This window comes from Haemaphysalis longicornis, unplaced genomic scaffold (assembly GCF_048455015.1).
Source record: "Haemaphysalis longicornis isolate Haplotype H1 unplaced genomic scaffold, Haemaphysalis longicornis Haplotype H1 scaffold_2, whole genome shotgun sequence".
Taxonomy (NCBI): Eukaryota; Metazoa; Arthropoda; class Arachnida; order Ixodida; family Ixodidae; genus Haemaphysalis; species Haemaphysalis longicornis.
Genome location: NW_027526295.1, coordinates 5245926 through 5263869, shown reverse-complemented (window position 1 = coordinate 5263869; position 17944 = coordinate 5245926). Strand labels below are relative to the sequence as shown.

Here is a 17944-nt window from a genome sequence, read left to right as displayed (position 1 = left end):
TCAACAACGTCCTCATTGAAAAAGGTGTTTACAATGCGCGGAAGTAACCTTGAAAAAGGTGGCTGCTGTATTCTTCCTGCTACATTGCCGCGCCCCCTTTGCACTGAAAATAAAACCGACACTTCTTTACCAGTGTTCCTGCATTTGTTCAGTTGTGCGCACAAAAGCTGTGCTTGCTGTTCTGCCTAGTGCATTGCCCTTGGGCGAAACAAAAACGATAAAGAGACACCAGAACAGGTGGCAACCTCTGTGATTGAACGCTATTTTCATATTTTACATGAATCACTTCCAGTGGTGAATTCGTTGAGCTAAGCTGTCGATATTGCTGCTCAACAGTTGTTATCATTGTATTAGTTTTGGTGGCTTCTGTGAGCAGTAAAAAAAAAGCAAAATCCAAAAAACTAATAAAAATACCCCCAAAACCTTCTCAGCACTGATCCAGTGCAGTTATAACGGGAACAAAAAAGAAAATGGGTGAGGTAGCAGTATGTAATACTCAGCAAACTAAGCACACATCAACAGGTAAATTTTGATCATAATGTCGCTATCAGCAGGAAGTTACAGAAAGTTGCGATGGCTCAAAAAATAAAATCTTCGCAGTGCACAAGAGTCAAAAAGGAGGCGACATTAATGGGCATGGTTGTCAGCGAAATTCTCTCTTACTTCCCCTGCTTGAAATGTCTAACAAGATTTCAGGACACGAAAAGAGTTGTCTGATAAATAGCCTCATTGTGATCAAACCTGTTCTGGAGGGAAAATTCGAGGTATGGCCGTCTATCAGTGGTTTTGTGGAAAGCACCTTTTAAAATCGGGACTTCCGTGTTTTGAAGAAGGCATGATAGGGCTGGCTATGTCTTGGCCATTCAAAGCCTTTGCTTGCTTCCAGAGTACCCGGGACCTGGAAAATGACCCTGAGGCTGCAGCAACCACGGCTGAGGCACGAGCTGTGGTAGGCAAAGCCTACAGCACCGCAGCCAAGACCACAACACAAGCCGACGCCAGGGTTGCGGAGGCTGAGGCCAGGGCCGCTGAGGCTGAGGCCAGGGCCGCTGAGGCGGAGGCCAGGGCCGCTGAGGCGGAGGCCAGGGCCGCTGAGGCCGAGGCCAGGGCCGCTGACGCCGAGGCCAGGGCCGGTGACGCCGAGGCCAGGGCCGGTGATGCCGAGGCCAGGGCCGCTGAAGCCGAGGCCAGGGCCATTGATTCCGAAGCCATGGCAGCAGAAGCCGATGCCAAGGCTGTTGGCGTGGAAGACTCGCGCTTGGAGATTTTGGAAGCACGGGTTGAGGCCGCTGAGAGCAGGGCTTTCGAAGCCGAATCGAAAGCCCTGTTTGCAATGGATTCTCTGTACCCACTTCTAGAAGGTATGAATCAAAAATTGTCACCTCTAGGAACACCTTCTGTTGAGCATTTCCTGTCGCGTTAGCTGATAATGGCTTCTGACGGCCATTTTCCTGTTGCTCTCTCTTTCCCTGCCTCACCTGCTAGCCTTCCCGCATGCTCCCAGCCTAAGTAGTGTCCACCTGCCAAGCAGGCAGCTTCACAGAAATTATGTAACAATTTACAGCGCTTGTCTACCATTTTCCTTTCACCTCCATGTTTGGAGCCTCTAGGATACCTACTTTGGTCTCTCACCCATAGTGTGGCATGTGCCTTCAGGCATGTCTCAGGTGTCCCTAGTGCTCACATTCGAAAAGGAGCAGTAGGGCTTTACAGCCTAGTTCAGTTCTGCTATCTATTGGCTTCTGTTAGCAGCTTTGTTTGGTTCAGATGCGGCTCACATGCCTTGTGTGCATGTGCCATACGGTGTTGCTGCCTTTGCTGCCGTTGCTGCCTTAATTGTTTATTTAAACAGTGGCTTGTCAGGTGAATGTAAACCTCGCAACGGCAGCATGGTCACCTGTAGTTACAGAACTTGTAGATGTAGAATGCTCACTTCAAACTAGTGGTGTCTTGTTTTTCCTTTTAGCATACGGGGCACAGTCAAGCAAACTTGTGATAGGAGGAAATAGCTAACTTTCTGTGCCTGTTGACTGCATTCTTCTGATTGCGCACCATTTTTTACACATAAAGGACAACTACTGGGTTTTGCACTTATGGCAGCTGTCTTATGGCCCATGGTGCACTTCACCTTTCAGAAAGTCTCAACCAGCACTGACAAAACCTTTGAAGGAAAACTAGTCTTTTACAGCCTAGCATGTAGCTCTAGGCCCTGTTTTTCGTTCAAAAGATAGCTGCGGTTTGACATCAATGCGAGCTGTTTTTTGAAAACAATCAGGCTATGTGGCTGATGTGGCCCGTGCCACACGTACATGAAAATGATATTCAGTGTTTAAGGCCTTAAAGTACCGAATTACATTATTTGGGCAGATCGTGCTGCATGCAAAAATGCAAAGTATTCGGCATGATAATCAACAAAGAAATGCACCAATATTTTAGAAGCTTTTAAAGTAGATAAAAATATTTACAAGGGTTAAAATTGTTTTTTGTAATAAAAAATGTTATGAGAAATAGTGTTTTCTAAAAAATGGTGTGAGCCGTTTCTAAAAGTCGCTTCAGCAACTGTGGTTGCCTGCCAACGGTAGCCAAATCTGAAAAATTCAAAACGACGACTAACACGATGTTTTGCCTTTTGCTGCTATTTTAGTGAACTTTATCCTTATGAGAACTTCCCCACCAAAAGTGCACAAAAAAGCGTCTTATTTCGAAGTTAAACCCTTTGAGGGTTGAATTTTTTTGCCAAATGCGACTCCCCCAGGGTCGATTTTTTTTTACTTCTGATTTAAATTCTTCGGGTGAACCTATTTCAAGAAAAAATTATCGTAATTTTTTTAGGGTGACCATAGTGAAGTGACAAAAAAATCGTTTGTGTCGTTACATATATGTGGTTTATTCATGAGTAACACAAGAAAAATTCTAAATAAAAACGAGAGAGCAACAAGCTGGCACCTTTTCAGTGAATCAAAATCAGATAGACATCAGTTTAGCGGGCGCAAAAAGTGGGAAGCACCCGGAGGAAAGGCGCACCGCCCCTAAAATAAAAATAAAAAGGAGAAAAGAGCCTCATCAGTTTCGCAGGTGACCTTGGTCTGTGGTAGGCGCAAGAAGCGAGAGGTGCCCGGTGGGCGACACCCAGCGCGCCCCCTTGTTAGCGGATGCGCAAACAATAGCCGGCGCGCCACTGAGGTAAATCATAAAAAATAAAAAGAAGAGCCATCGGTGCAAGAAAAAAATTTGACGTATTTCCGGAGTGTGGCAGCACATGCCAAGCAAGAGAAGTTGGCAAGAGAAGTTGGCGAAAAAGACACGCTTTTTAAAGATACAAGTAATGCCGTATATGTACGTCATTGACTGTTTTGAAAGTGTTTGCCGATGCCGTACATGTACGCCCGTGACCCTCAAAGGGTTAACTACATTTCTGTGACAACTCTCTGGTGCTGAGAGTTTTGTTGGTTTCATTTGATGCCCATCGTGTTCGAGAGTAGGCAGATTTAAGGCATTCATGAAGGCGAATGAGTTGTGCGGAACTCCTTAAACCGAAAATGGCATTAGATTTTTGCGTGTAGCAGTGAGTTAATGGCATTAAAACTTAAAGGGACCCTGCAACACTCTGAGCAGTGCAAGTAAACCTGCGCAACGTTTAGATTACACTGCCAGGAATACCTAAGCCAAATATACACGTGCACGTGAAGCAGTGAGTGCGCAAATCGCTGTGAAAGACGTGGAAAAACCAACCGCACTCTCTTCAGTTCTTGCACCCTTCAGGCCATGCCCCCCTGGCATGGCCTGAGCGACGTCATAGAGGCCATGGCTGCCCGATCGGCTGTCACTGGTCAACTTCACGGCTAATTTCTCCCATTTCCGCCGTCGTCATCGCTGTGTACGAACCTCTTCTATGTCTGAACCTGTAGGCACAGTTTTGCCGTTTCTCTTGTGTTTTGAGTGTGCACGGAGTTTGAGTAACGAGCTGAATACTTCCTTTTCAACGGGACCACTCGACTACAAACGTTTATTGCATCAAAAACGCCCTACCAGCCCGAGCGCTTGCTTGCGAGCAGGCCACCATGCCTGCTTTTTTGTGGCACCAGACCGGAAATAGGCGCCTCCACGTTGCGGAGAAAAGGAGAAAACTCCCCGGCCTGTGATATATCGAAGGCTGCGAAGAGAACGCCGCGAGCCGCCCCCCTCTCCGGGAGAGAGCGCGCAGCTTTTGTCGCTTTGTCCCTGGTCTAGTTGGGAAGGAGCGATTATGTGCGATTTCTCATTGCACGTAGTTTCGGTGATAGTAAACGGATTTTCATAATTCTTGCGGGAGGAGATTGCTGGGACAATAGACTTTACCCCAAAATACATTGCTAGCAGTCGATTGTAACTGTTGTAGGGCCCCTTTAAGGCATTAAGCACTTAATGTCATTTTTCGTGTACGTATGGTATGGGTATTACCTTAAACATGCAGTGTGTGCTGCAGAGTTCTTGCACTAGCCACCTCTCAGAAAAATTGACCTGTGCACTGCAGCTATGCACCTGTTATGTACACACATCTGTATGTACTTGTTTTCTCTCTCTGCTTTTTAGGGATGCCTGCACTCTTTGCGGACATAAAATCGTGCATGGTGAATCGGCCTCTGGGAGAGAATGTCGCAGCTGGGAGTGGTGGCGCATGTGTAAGTCTGGGCACCAAATCTGTGATACTAGCCGAGGCATATTTTCTCTTAACAGAAACAAATTTACAGTGTGTGGGATAGTTTAAAGAAAAAGTCCTGGGATGCTTAATTATATCCAAGTTCGACAGCTAAAGCAAGTTGGAAGAGACTGATGTTTATGCATAAATGTCTGAAAGGGCCAGGAACAGAAAATTTATTTGCTTTAGCTTAATTTTATCTGCTTGAACAACATTTCAGGAACATAAATGTAAAATATTTTATCAACTCATTGCTTCAAATTTTAATCAGTGTCTTTCAAATACTCATTTTGAGGTGCATCTCAACAGACCTTGGACGCTATCAGTTGGCAGCAAAACATTCGAGAGTTACACGCCCTTTGTGTGGGTGTCTTTGTACAGCTGTTAACCATGTAATTCAAAAATAACGTCCTTTATCAGTTGCCATTGACAGTTTTCTGTCCATGTGCCCTGGCGGTGCGACTGCTTTGATTATTTTGGCAACAATTGTAACAGAACTCTGACCTTGCACATAGTTTTCTTGCTGGATCTTGCATTCTTTTGCTGAATTTTTTCAGAATTTTACCTCTGTTGTGTAAGATGGCATCAAGCCACTCGAAAAAGAAAAAAAAAACTTTTTTGTGTGTGATTATAACTTGTGGGAGCCACAGAAGTGCACAGGAGTAAAAAATAGAGTGCATGTGAAAAAAATTGGCTCCAGTCCATGCTGTGAAGGTGGTTGGAAAGCAAAGCTTTAAACGACACCCACAGCAATTGCCCATGTGACGTCACTTGAATTCACACATGTGGCCCTACAAAGAGTGAAACCAGAGATTCTGCCAGCCGTTACCTGGAATTCGAGGGTGCACCATCCGAGCACAGCAGCAGCGTCGGCCACGGCCGGGCTGGAGCGGTGAACGCTGCCGCTGCTGTAGCCCAGCCGTGAGTCGGCAGAATGGAGGAGCGTCTTTCGAAGGTTGAGACAGCAGAACCTAGCCATCCTGATGTGCTAGCTTGGGGCAACACCACCGCGTGACACAAGCGCGAACATTGATTGATTGTTGAGGTTTAACGCGCCAACGCAACGCAGGCGATGAGGTGCGCCGTAGTGGAGGGCTCCGGATTAATTTTGACCACCTGGGGATCTTTATCGTGCGCCGAAATCTCGTACACACGGGCGTTTTTGCTTTTCGCCTCCATCAGAAAAGCGGCCGCCGTGGTCGGGAATCGAACCCGCGACCTCGTGCTGAGCAGCGCAACGCCTTAGCCACTGAGCCACCGCGGCGGGTCACAAGCGCGAACACCAAAACAATATGACATGTGAGCTTAGGGATTCCCATTTATACCGATTTAAACTAGTTACTTCAGTAAGTTTGAGAATTGCGAGAAAGCTCAGTGAACTTTTATAATCACTATTTATCAGAACCAGTTGCTACTTTCGCCTTTTGCCATACCTCTAAAAAACACAACCGAATTGGTATTCACCTTTTTAAAAAACGGAGTTCCATTCGTGCAAGCAATGCGCAAAAGGTAGTTGTTTAGCGGCCAGATGTCTGTATGTGGTCTCCACATCTCCTTTTCACGCCCTGCAAACCAATCCTTAACGTATCCTTGCCATGTGAGCACTTAATTCTATCGGGTCCGGGTTACCCAGTAGGTGCTGTCGAACAAGTTAATCAAGCTGTGCAAAGGAAGCACGCAATTGACGCGAAGCACACCAGAACAGGCCAAATACAACCGTCACTAAAACAGCCGATGAAACCGACCCTGCAATGCGCCCACCGGTGCAAGCAGGCAGCTGTGTGCGGGGAACGGTGGGTGATGATGCCCTATTGCTGCGCCATCGGGGAGTGAAAACTGCCCTGCCATCCTCATCCGCGTTAGGAGTTTGTTGTCCCGCACGCCACGAAGGAATCGTTGGCTAATAGAGATAGAAAGCTTTGCTTTAAAATGCAGCTTAAAAACTGGTTTCTATGTGCAGTCCAGAATTCTGGTCTACCTTTCAAAAATGTCAATTCACCTAGTGCTGTAACTGCTAACTTAATGTTGAATGCAAGCCATAGGTGAGGATATTGAAGTGACTAAACCGCTAACAGAATTATTCATTGCACGTAAGCAATCGAATTACATATAAGTGGTTTCAGGATGCGCAGTGTCACTGTTCCTCGCTTGGTATTATTGTGCTTGGTGAAGGAAAAATGAGTTGACCCTAACTTCCGAACACTAGAAGTTCCTTCAATAATTGTGTTTATATAATAAACAACCCTTTTAATGTTTGAACGGGGAAGCAAACAACTAAACTCGCGCACACAAAAGCTAGCTGGAAACGTAGACTGCCGCATGTTTGCTTCCGATGTACCAGTTAAAGACAAAGGAAACAGGTTTTATTGTTGGCCGATACTGCCTTGTTTAGACTTGTGGCTGGACCCGCTGTGGTGGCTCCGTGGCTAAGGCGTGCTGCTGAGCACGAGGACGCAGGTTCGATTCGCGGCCGCGGCGGCCGCTTTTCTGATGAAGGTGAAAAGCAAGAACGCCCATGTGTACGAGATTTCGGCGCATGTTAAAGATTCCCTGCAGGTGGTCAAACTTAATCCGGAGCCCTCCACTACGACGCGCCTCATTGTCTTGCGTTGCATCGGCGCGTTAAACCCCACAATCATTCTTCAATCAATTAAAAACGCATGTAAAATATTTCACTATGTTACTTGTGACCCCCCCCCATCAGATCTCCCTAATGACATCCCGGCGAACCTGGCAGGTATGCATGTGCCAAATAGTCAATGAGTAAAGAAATTACCATTCAAGCAGTAGGCACGTTGCTATTAGAAAGGTGTGCCCCTACTCTCCATGCTGTATGCGTACTCTGAAGCCTATCAAGGGGCATGCCCTCAAAGTAGCACGTACCCAAACTAAAGTATTGGAGAACACTTCATAAGCAGGAATGTATGCTTTCTTAACACAATATTCACTGGTTTGTGCAAGAAAAGTGCCGGTCATTTGCACCGAATTTGCCAAAAATGCATGGTATAGTAGTCTGCAGTGCCTGCTGGAAGGTTGTTCATGTTTCGCTAACTCATAGTATATGTTCACGTTTCACATGAAGGAAGGGAGCCCTGTGTATGAGCTTCTGTGCAAGGTACCAAAAGTAATCGAACTAGTTTAAGAACACACCAAAATCCAGCTTATTAGTGGCTGCTAATCGATACTTTGAAACAAAGGTGCTGTGTCTAGGTCATCAAAGTATAACTTGGTGAACTGGCTTGTCTGCTTTCTTCCTGTCGCAGGTCCAGTTTGGCACAACCCGGATCCCAACGATACGCCTGCTCAGGCTGAGCAACACGCCGTCGCTCTACACCCAAGAGCTGGCCCAGATGGTTTTCGGAAACGATACCCTGGGCAGGTGCTGCCTGAAGGGGTCACTGAGCGGCGGCGGCAAAACCGCTTTAGATAAGGAAACAGTGGACGATATTATTGGTGAGGCTGTTTGCACACTGCAAGTGGTCACTTCACTGAATAATCTTGCATGTAGCACTGTTGCCAAATAACATGATTGTTGCAGCTCACTTGCTTTGGGTACTTATTTGTACCCACTGGGTGTCATGCTGAGCATGACATTGTGGCAGCTGTTTTTTTTTTTTAGCAAAAAAACTAGATTGTGGGGGGCTGAATCTGAGAGCTTGTTAAAGATCTAGGGATGCTTTAAAGTAAATTATAGCCCTCTGCTATGGTGTGCCTTTTAGCCCAAGAAAAATGATAACGTCTAGAGCCACAATAAAAAAAAATCATATTAAAACAAGCTTGGGTGTAAGAAATCAGCATTTTATCACTCATTCACAAGAGATTTACCTTGATAACCACATCTAAATCTGTGGCAAGCAAGAAAATATTTCAGGGCATGCTAGCACAAGTGGTGCCCACTGTATATGTAGCTATGCCTTAAAAAATACATTTAGCAAAATTGTAAGCGCTATTTTTTGGGCAAGTATTTAGCACTAAGGAACTGTGTTGTATGTATACATCATAATTTAAGTTTCTAAGTCGTGAAATGACTCGGCATGTATCTGTCCAGCAGCTTACTTTAAAAGGGCAATAAATGGGTTTTCAATACTGTGATTTCACACCGTGCGATTGAGTATGTGTTCACGACAAAATATCGCAAATATTGCCCCTCTGCATAATGCAGGCGTTGTATAAACATGAAAAATAGATTTTTCTTTCATTGTTTAGCTGTCACGTGTTGCCTGTCATGAGCGACACGCCCGAGAGGAGGTATGGGCACTAAAGAAGTAGAGTGTGAAGGAAAAGTTCCACAAGCAAAAGTTGAATGAGGAGGACGGGGAGGAGGAAGAAGGCCAGGCTACATTCCTCGAACGACACCCAGTTTTCTCGGACCCTGGGCAGAGCCGAGCGACACATCGGGCAGGCGAACAAGATCCAGGCTGTGTTCCCGGACAGAGAACCCGCAGCAACGCACTGTCGGCGGTTCCAGGCGACATCAAGGACCAGGCAACGAGAACCAGTTGAGCTGCTGGCGTGGGACGCCTGGCCCGGGCACTCACAGCAGTTCTGGCATGCACCGGGGAACTCTGCACTGCTTACTCCTGTCAGCAATGACTGATTCCGCAATGAGCAGGCCCCACTGGACATGACTCGCACCAGCTCCGCTTGCAACCGACAGAAACAGCTAATGACATAAGAGGCATCCTGGCACAAGACAACAGCAGGCAAGGTTGTGTGCAAACATTTTATCAGGAACGTTCAGGCACAGTGGGCAGGCTAGTGATTTGGTGACTCGTGTAAATGTCATCCCCATAAATAAAATGCTTCTCCAGATCTGTTTAACAGTTTCTCCGGATCTATTATCTGCTTAGCTGGTTTGAAAGTGACAGGAAAAAATGGATCCTAGTAGGCTCGCCAAAATGTCACATCGATCAAGTAAGTGGATTACAATGAAAACATTGTATTTATGGGGATGACATTTACACGAGTCACCAAATCACTAGCCTGCCCACTGTGCCTGAATGTTCCTGATAAAATGTTTGCACACAACCTTGCCTGCTGTTGTCTTGTGCCAGGATGCCTCTTATGTCATCAGCTGTTTCTGTCGGTTGCACGCGGAGCTGGTGCGAGTCATGTCCAGTGGGGCCTGCTCATTGCGGAATCAGTCATTGCTGACAGGAGTAAGCAGTGCAGAGTCCCCGGTGCATGCCAGAACTGCTGTGAGTGCCCGGGCCAGGCGTCCCACGCCAGCAGCTCAACTGGTTCTCGTTGCCTGGTCCTTGATGTCGCCTGGAACCGCCGACAGTGCGTTGCTGCGGGTTCTCTGTCCGGGAACACAGCCTGGATCTTGTTCGCCTGCCTGATGTGTCACTTGGCTCTGCCCAGGGTCCGAGAAAACTGTGTGTCGTTCGAGGAATGTAGCCTGGCCTTCTTCCTCCTCTCCGTCCTCCTCATTCAACTCTTGCTTGTGGAACTTTTCCTTCACACTCTTCTTCTTTAGTGCCCATACCTCCTCTCAGGCGTGTCGCTCATGACGTCAACGTTCAAACTAGCATTGATGTAGCTATTTGTCATGCAGCCTCTGTGATGCAACTGGCACTGAAGTCGATGGCACCGCTGTTTGCGTGCGAATCCTTGACCGGCGCTTCTCTAGGCAGGTCCCATCGAATGCTGCAGCCAACCACGTGTTTGGCTCTGGGGGACCCTCCTAGTTGTTCCGATGGGTTGGGTGGCCGCCCGTGTGAGCGAATCTCAGGCACGGTGTATCTTTGTAGGACGAATGTCATCTCCACCATCCTTTGCACAAGCTTAGCTGAGTTTGTAGATATAGCACATTCTTTACAAGGATGGATAATTAAGAAAAGCATGCAGTGTCTTCTCTAAGCAGAAACACTTTGCGTGCAGTCACTGCATCTGCCATGCCAGGGGGCTGCGTGCACACACGAATTGACATGTGCCACAACAGCACAAACTTGTTGCTGATTACCAGAGCAGAACTATGGTGAATACCAACTTAAACTTGCATAAGGGGATGGTAGTGCGGAGAGAAATTGTGCAAGGGTTTGTTGTTGGCACGGCTTGTTAAAGAGGGGACCAAATAATTCCAGTGATGCTGAGCCTTCTCTACGCGAATTGAACGAGGATGGACCTGTTTGCCTTAGCAGCGCCACATGCAAGAAATGCTAGTGAGCTTCTAATAGTTAATGGAAGTCCTGAAAAATTATTGGGCGAGCATGTTGTGTTTTGGAGTGCACTATCTAGTCCAAATGCTCAGTTCCCTTTTTCAAAAACTGATGTGCGCAACCTAGCACAGTGGACACAAGGAGCAATGCAACTAACAGTACGTGGAGCATTCACGATGGCTGCTAAAAGAAAGTGCGACGTGCCGAGTGGAGCCAGTGGCTGCATGTATCTCGCAGTATAAGGGCCTTGACAGCTTTCTAGGTGTTCCTGCTTTGAGCTGGTCACCTCATAGCACCTACAGTGCTTTGAGGCACACAAAAAAAAAGAGCAACAGCCCTAGGCTATATATGTAGCACTTTTCAGTGAACAACAACTTGGCTAATGCTGAACGCTTTCAAACCATTTTTTTTATGGACATTCCTTTGATCATACTTCAACGATTGCACATGTAAAATTGCAGCCTCTTAAACCTTGTTTAGGACTGCCCTTAAATCTGTTTTGTTCTTTTTCAGTCCATGTGCTGGAGAAATTCTCCAACGTGACGGAGTCGGACGTCCGTAGCTACCTGCGCGGCAAATGCAACAATGCGGCTACAGCTTTAAAGAAAAGCGGAAGTGCCGCCACACAGGCACCATCTTCTATCGCTGAATAAACCAAGTTGTGCTTCGTCTGGAACCTCGAGAATTTTGAGTTTCTTGTGTGGGTTATTCTGCATGGCTTGTTGCATGCTTGAAGGAAGCAATACATTCAGTAATGCATTCTAAATGCATTTTAAGTTTAGCACTTTAATGCACTTTTAATGAGATTTAAATACATTTAAAATACTATTGCAAGTGCACTTTGAGTGCATTTTAATGCACTTCAAATGTATTTGAGATAATATTTTAAGTGCACTTCTAGCACACTCTTGATTTGGCATGAATACATTTAAAATGCATTTTCAATGCACTTATTAAAGGCTGCATTCCCAGGTTCGTGAAGGTAAATATGTTTCCAATGTATTTTAAGCACACATTCAATACGTGTAGACATATTCAAGACATATTCAAGATTGCATTTTAAATTCATTTTGAATATGATGAGAATATATTTACCATATATTCCGAGCGTACTTAAAATGCATTCGTGAAATGTACTTTTGCTGTATTTTTAATGCACTAGTAATGTATTTCGAATGCGGACAAAATAATGCAAAATAAATACAGAATTAATACATGTATTAAATGTGTTAGAAATACATTTGAAGTATGGCCTTTTTTTGCTAAGGGAATACAGACTTTGGAATCGCCGTAGAACCTTGATCGCGGCCAGTTGCCCGATGCACCGACGAAATCACGGTGCCTCTGCCGCCGAGAGCAGAAGCTCCGACCACCTGTTGGAGCGGCGAGCCGCGGAAGTGACGAACAAAAACTTGTGACGTGTTTGGAACGTTTATTTACAAAATATCGAGAGAAAACAGATCGCGCGAGGTCCTCCGCTGTCTGCGCGGTGGCGTTTCGCACACTTTAAAATGGATTTTAATATGTTCTAGGCTGTATTTCCCGCTGATATTTTGCAGACGATGTATGTGTGTTCCCACCAATCTATCTCCGAAGTTATCTCGCCTTCAAAATTTTGTGTCAGTACCCCTTTAAACAGAGCAGCGCGTGATGTACTCCGCCGGTGTCCACGTGCTTGGCTGTCCAATGCTGGCCCCCGGCCATTCTTGGTGATAGTATCAACCCTAGGGGACTGCTGCTTAGTTAACGTCATGTAGTGTCTTCATGTACTGTTACATTGGCAAGGTTAGTGGCAGTGTGGCGTTATGCTGAAGACTAAGCGTCGTACCATGAATGTACGTGCAAAAGCAGGTAATCCGTCCGACAATACGACGTCGGGAAGAATGTAATTTTTAAGTTGTCCACAGCGTAAAGAGACGTTCAAAAAAATATAAGCGACAACCAGACAAGCAACGAATGTGGCCAGAAGCACGAAAGAAAATTCTGGCAATGACTTGAATGAGGCAAGTCGTGAGTCATGCAATGGCAATACTAACAGGGAGACTGACGAACAACGTTGGGCAACCAATGTCCATTTAGCGTTGATCTCTGTACTGAAAAGTTCCAAAAATTATGTCAACTTTCTGAGCCACGTTGTAAGTTTAACGTTGGTGTTCGTATTTAGCCTCCGCAACTTTTCTTTGGCGCCAATGTGAGGCCTTGCCAGGTGCAGTGCGAAATCGTTGTCTACAAGTATTGTGAAATCTGCTATGGCAACACCCCGTGTGCACAGGTACAGAAGTTGCTCGGTTAAGTGAGTCGAAATACTAACGCTCCTCCGCCTCACTGCAGGGCTGCCACCAACGGGCGCTATTTGAGAAGGCCACAGTGCGACTGCCGCTCTACCGGAGGCGGCAGTTGGAGGAGCTGCTCTGGCCCCGCCAGTCGGGGGCCGATGACGACGAGGCCACTGAGGTCAAGGGTGCTGTCTCGCTATGCGAATCGCCACGTGAGTCGCCACACACATCCGGAACTTGAGGGAGAAGGCCATACACCACCCGTTTGTTCGGCGTTTTTGTGCTCGCCGCTGAAAAGTATAATCCCCATTGGCACTCGTGGTAAGCTTAACTTTGGCATCGTAAAGCTGGCCAGCATGAACCTCCAGGAGGGAGGTTCATGCTGGGAGGTTCATGCTTGGGGGCGGTAGCCAGCGCCACTCGGACTACTCGGGCTGAAGGGGACCTTCTTTTAACCCCCGGGCCGGGACTCGAGTGTCTACGACATGTCAAGAGGGGTTCCTATGGCACCAAGACTGCCAGAACAGAGGCCCTCGCTATGCATGTAGCGAATCAGAATGGGAAATGAGGGGCTCATTGAAAATAAGACAGAGATAAGAGTTGGCAGTCAAGAAAACGTCGGAAAGTAAAGGGGAGGATGTGGTAGGTCATTGAAACAGATAAAGAATTTGGAAAGAAAGTGGAGCAAAAATGCCCGCCAGGTGGGATCCGAACCCACGACCACCCCACCACCCCACTACCACCCCCAAGCACAGGAAACAAAAATACCTAACATAAATACCCCAGAACGTGGAGGGGAAAATCGCCCCGCCGGTAACGCAATGGTTATCGCACCAGACCGGTATACTTGAGGTCGTACCACCCCCAAGCACAGGAAAAAATTACAAAAAAAATTACATTGACATAAATACCCCAGAAAGCGGAGGAGAAAATCGCCCCGCCGGTAGCGTAGTGGTTATCACACCAGACTGGTATTCTGGAGGTCGTGGGTTCGGATCCCACCTGGCGGGCATTTTTTCTCCGCTTTCTTTCTTTCTTTCTTTCTTTCTTTCTTTCTTTCCAAATTCTTTATCTGTTTCAATGACCTACCACATCCTCCCCTTTGCTTTCCGAGGTTTTGTTGACTGCCAACCCTAATTTCTGTGTTATTTCTACGAGCCCCTCATTTCTTATTCTGATTCGCTATATATATATATATATATATATATATATATATATATATATATATATATATAGGGAGTAGTAGAACTTTGAAGATGGTAGAGAACACAAGAGAAGAAAAACTTCGAACAAGGTAAAAGCACGATTGTGGCCTACGTTTCAGCAAAGAGAACTTGCTTTCCTCAGGGCCCTGAGGAAAGCAAGTTCTCTTTGCTGAAACGTAGGCCACAATCGTGCTTTTACCTTGTTCGAAGTTTTTCTTCTCTTATATATATATATATATATATATATATATATATATATATATATATATATATATTATATATAATAGAGAAGTCAAACTGAAAAACATAACATTTATTCTAACGTTTCCACCAGGGACCGGTCTTTTTCGAAGATACAAATAGTGCAGTTCAGTTGGGTTTAAATACATCTCAATTGTGGGCGGGGAAGAAGATGTATAAAGCAAAACGTAGGCTCTACGTCACACAGAAGTATGCGAAGCCCCAGAACGCAAGGGGGGGGGGGGCGCGTCGGAGTGGTGCCGGCTAACAGAGGGGAAAGGGGGGGGGGCGTAATCAAGGCAGGCGAGGCTATAGGATAACAGGAAGGCGCTGCGTATGTATGTATGTATGTATGTATGTATGTATGTATGTATGTATGTATGTATGTATGTATGTACGTATGCATGTATGCATGTATGTATGTATACTTTATGCATAGCTTCCGCAAGCCGCTGTGGCTTCTGAAAACAACGGGGGGCCTTTGTCTTCGCAGTGCTGATGAGCATGGATGGCTCGGAGGGCAGCTCTCTCGGGGAGTCGACGGAGCAGGCCCTGTGGGACTTCCTCATGTACTCGTTGGAGTTCTCGCCCGCTGGAGTGTACGTCAGGAAGCACGTGCCGCCACCGCAGCCGGCCTACCCGCAACGCTCGTCTCTGCTCGACCCGACCCGTGGGCCCCGGATGCCGAAGCTGACTTCTTTCCTGGAGGACGGCGTCGTCGTCTTTCCGGGAAGCGCGTCGCCGGCGACCAAATCTGGATACGGCAACGCTGACGAGAGCGGTACCGCCATTTGTTGTTTTTTTTAAAGTGAGAGCATTCCACGGAAACTTTTGCTCTGTTCGCGGTCGACGCGCGGATATGCTCAGCTCCCAAGCTGACATCATCGGCTATGCAGAATCGCGGCACAGGGCGACACGGGTGCTCGCTCTATCTCGCTTCACTCGCCTCATGTGGGCGCGTTTCATAAATAGTTCCGAAAAGGTCGCAAAACTCGAAAGTACAAATCCTTCAGGCCTATGTTCAGATTGGTTTAAAATTTAAATGCCGTGCAAGTTGTTCGTAATCAATCGCCATGAAAATCAATAGAATGACTTTGTTCGCGGCATTAAATCATCACATAACCCCAAACAAAAAATGCAGGTTTGCTTAACACATTGCTGCCTTTTTCAGACCTTGCGGATGTATCATTACGGATGTAGCGGATGTAGCACTGAGCCGGTGGGGCTGGGTATAATCTTCGGTTCGTCACTGTACGCAGAGCGGGCATGTTCGGATTGTTCAGGAAGACAAAAAGTATCATGAATATTGAACTGGAAACAATTATGTCATGGTGTGTCTTTTCGCAAGAAACCGTATCTCCCGTACCTGCAGGCGCTACGTGATCGTCTGGGAAGGAAAGAAGGCGATATAAAGGCAGACGAGTTGGGCGTTCTCCCATGGGTAAAGCGCTGGTTCCGTGTGCGCTTTTTACGCTGTTTTGTCTGCGTTAGTACTACTGTGCTTTAGGCACAATCGAAGATTTGGCGACTGTAGGTGTAAGATTTTTACGGAATGGTGGGCTATTGTTGACAACCTACGGAGACCTCCCTCCCACAAAGACCAGCCTCACCAGCGTTTGGTTCGGCGTGATCCATTCTAGTTTTTCATCACATACTATTTCTTTGTATTCCGCATTATACTGAAAGTAGTGATTGAAGACGGAAAGCGGTACGGAGACGAGGTCACTCGAGCGCACGCATTGCCGATGGTCGTCCCGAAACACGCGCCGTTTTATCATAACAGTGGGTAAGCGTTAAATAAACTAGCGTTAAATAAAATAGCGTAAACTCAGCAGTTCGTGACGGCCCACAAAACACCCAAGTGCTAAACCGAATTGAGCGTTAGTATGGATGCCGCGTTGCCATAAGCATTCATTTTTCTGACGCTACATTTCAATAACAGATCTAGCACTAAATATGCCCTCTAGCGTACGGAAATAATGCGCCAGTACGTCGTCCTAAATCTAGCTGTTCCGCGTTTAGAGTCATTCGCGATTTTATAGACAGGTTGCCGATATTGACATAAAATGGTGCGGGAGAAAGAAGATACTTCTACAAGTAACTGGCTCTACATAAAAGGCGGCTTGTACGATGGTGTTTCGCAGGTTGGCATCGAATCCGGCGGTGAAAGCTAATCGCTTCAATTGTTTGTTCCAAACACAATCGGAAACAGAAAAAGGAAATCAGAAGCCCCTCCGCCCAGCGACGACGATGACTGAAACAAGAAGCTTTAGCGCATGCCAGAAGCAGATGGCGTCGGGCCAAAGTGAAGCCGCTGCAATCAATGTCAAAGCGTCAACGATCAAAGTGCAAACCCCCTGAGACTCAAAGTCCAAATTTAAGACAACAGCAAGCACGAGCAAGCTGAGCGGCCCCCTTCCCCACCCATTGTCGTCGTTCAAAATCCGAACTGCCAAATTCCAAAGCTAAAGTCCACTTCAACGCGGCCAAAACCAGCCCAGAGAAAATGCGGAGCTACCCAAACGGATGATGGCGCAATCAGATAGACATATAACGCGAGGTTCACTACTGGAAGTGTTATTTTTCTTTTTAATCATTATCATCATCACCATCGTCATCACGTGCCCTCGCAATGTGTAAAACTGGCTTTCCTGCAGAGTTTTGGTTACGGCACCGCCATCAGTGAGACCAAGAAATGCAACTATTCTGAACGGTTTTACCTCTGTAAAAGTTGACAGGCTATTCGACACACTGCCCGTTGCTTAAAAAGGAAAGGTGACTGTTTCAAAACTTCTCGAGTTCTCATTAAGAAAGCAAGCTGTTTGATCAATTGGAACGGGGGGAACGATTGAAGAAAAAACTCCGTACCAAAGACGTACCACTGCAAAGGGGACAACACGAGCGCATGCAGTCCTGTCCCCTTTGCAGTGGTCTCGTCTTTGTGGCGGAGTTTTTTCTTCTCTAGAAGAAAAAACTTCCCTACCAACCTGCCAACAACATGCTGTATTGGGCACGAAGGGTTTGTGCTTGCGCTTGGCTTTTTGGCCATGAGGCTGTGAGCCCATCATGAGGCCAGGATGTGCTCTCCTTAGTAAATGCCTGCACCATTTTGTTGTCTTCAGGTAATTACATTCCATCTGCACGCTTTCAAAAAGTCTCCCTGACAACTAAACCTACCCCTGCCAGCCATATCACCTCTCCGAATTTCCCATGACTTGAGTAGCCGACTTCAGGGTGTCGAAACAGAAGCCGTATTCATCACTGTTAGGCTATGTACTCAACTTTCACGACTAGTCATGCCCTTTGAAGCGCCTGGTCTACCCTGCATGGCGATGGTTTCATCGACAGCTTTGCGGCCTTATGTGTTAGGAATGCTGTCTGTGG

At 46.6% G+C, this 17944-nt stretch overlaps 2 protein-coding genes across 2 annotated transcripts in view; both read left to right on the top strand.

Annotated features, from left to right (window-relative positions):
* Positions 1-15943, top strand: part of LOC144166950 (uncharacterized) — a 65123-nt gene extending 49180 nt beyond the window's left edge. The window contains exons 2-4 of the mRNA XM_077696385.1: positions 13171-13327; positions 15054-15341; positions 15933-15943. Of these exons, the coding sequence (XP_077552511.1) occupies positions 13171-13327; positions 15054-15341; positions 15933-15943 (456 nt within the window). The remainder of the gene's footprint in view (positions 1-13170; positions 13328-15053; positions 15342-15932) is intronic.
* Positions 829-11492, top strand: LOC144170869 (uncharacterized). The gene is made up of 4 exons (XM_077700898.1): positions 829-1361; positions 4573-4661; positions 7942-8131; positions 11353-11492. Exons 1-4 carry the CDS (start codon positions 836-838, stop codon positions 11490-11492), a joined length of 945 nt encoding a protein of 314 aa, XP_077557024.1. The 5' UTR covers positions 829-835.
* Positions 15944-17944: the final 2001 nt, after the last annotated feature.

Coding starts and splice junctions, on each gene's coding strand:
- LOC144170869 (XM_077700898.1), top strand. CDS start 836: ATGATAGGGCTGGCTATGTCTTGGCCATTCAAAGCCTTTGCTTGCTTC. Junction 1,362..4,572: donor TCTGTACCCACTTCTAGAAG/GTATGAATCAAA, acceptor TCTGCTTTTTAG/GGATGCCTGCACTCTTTGCG. Junction 4,662..7,941: donor CTGGGAGTGGTGGCGCATGT/GTAAGTCTGGGC, acceptor TTCCTGTCGCAG/GTCCAGTTTGGCACAACCCG.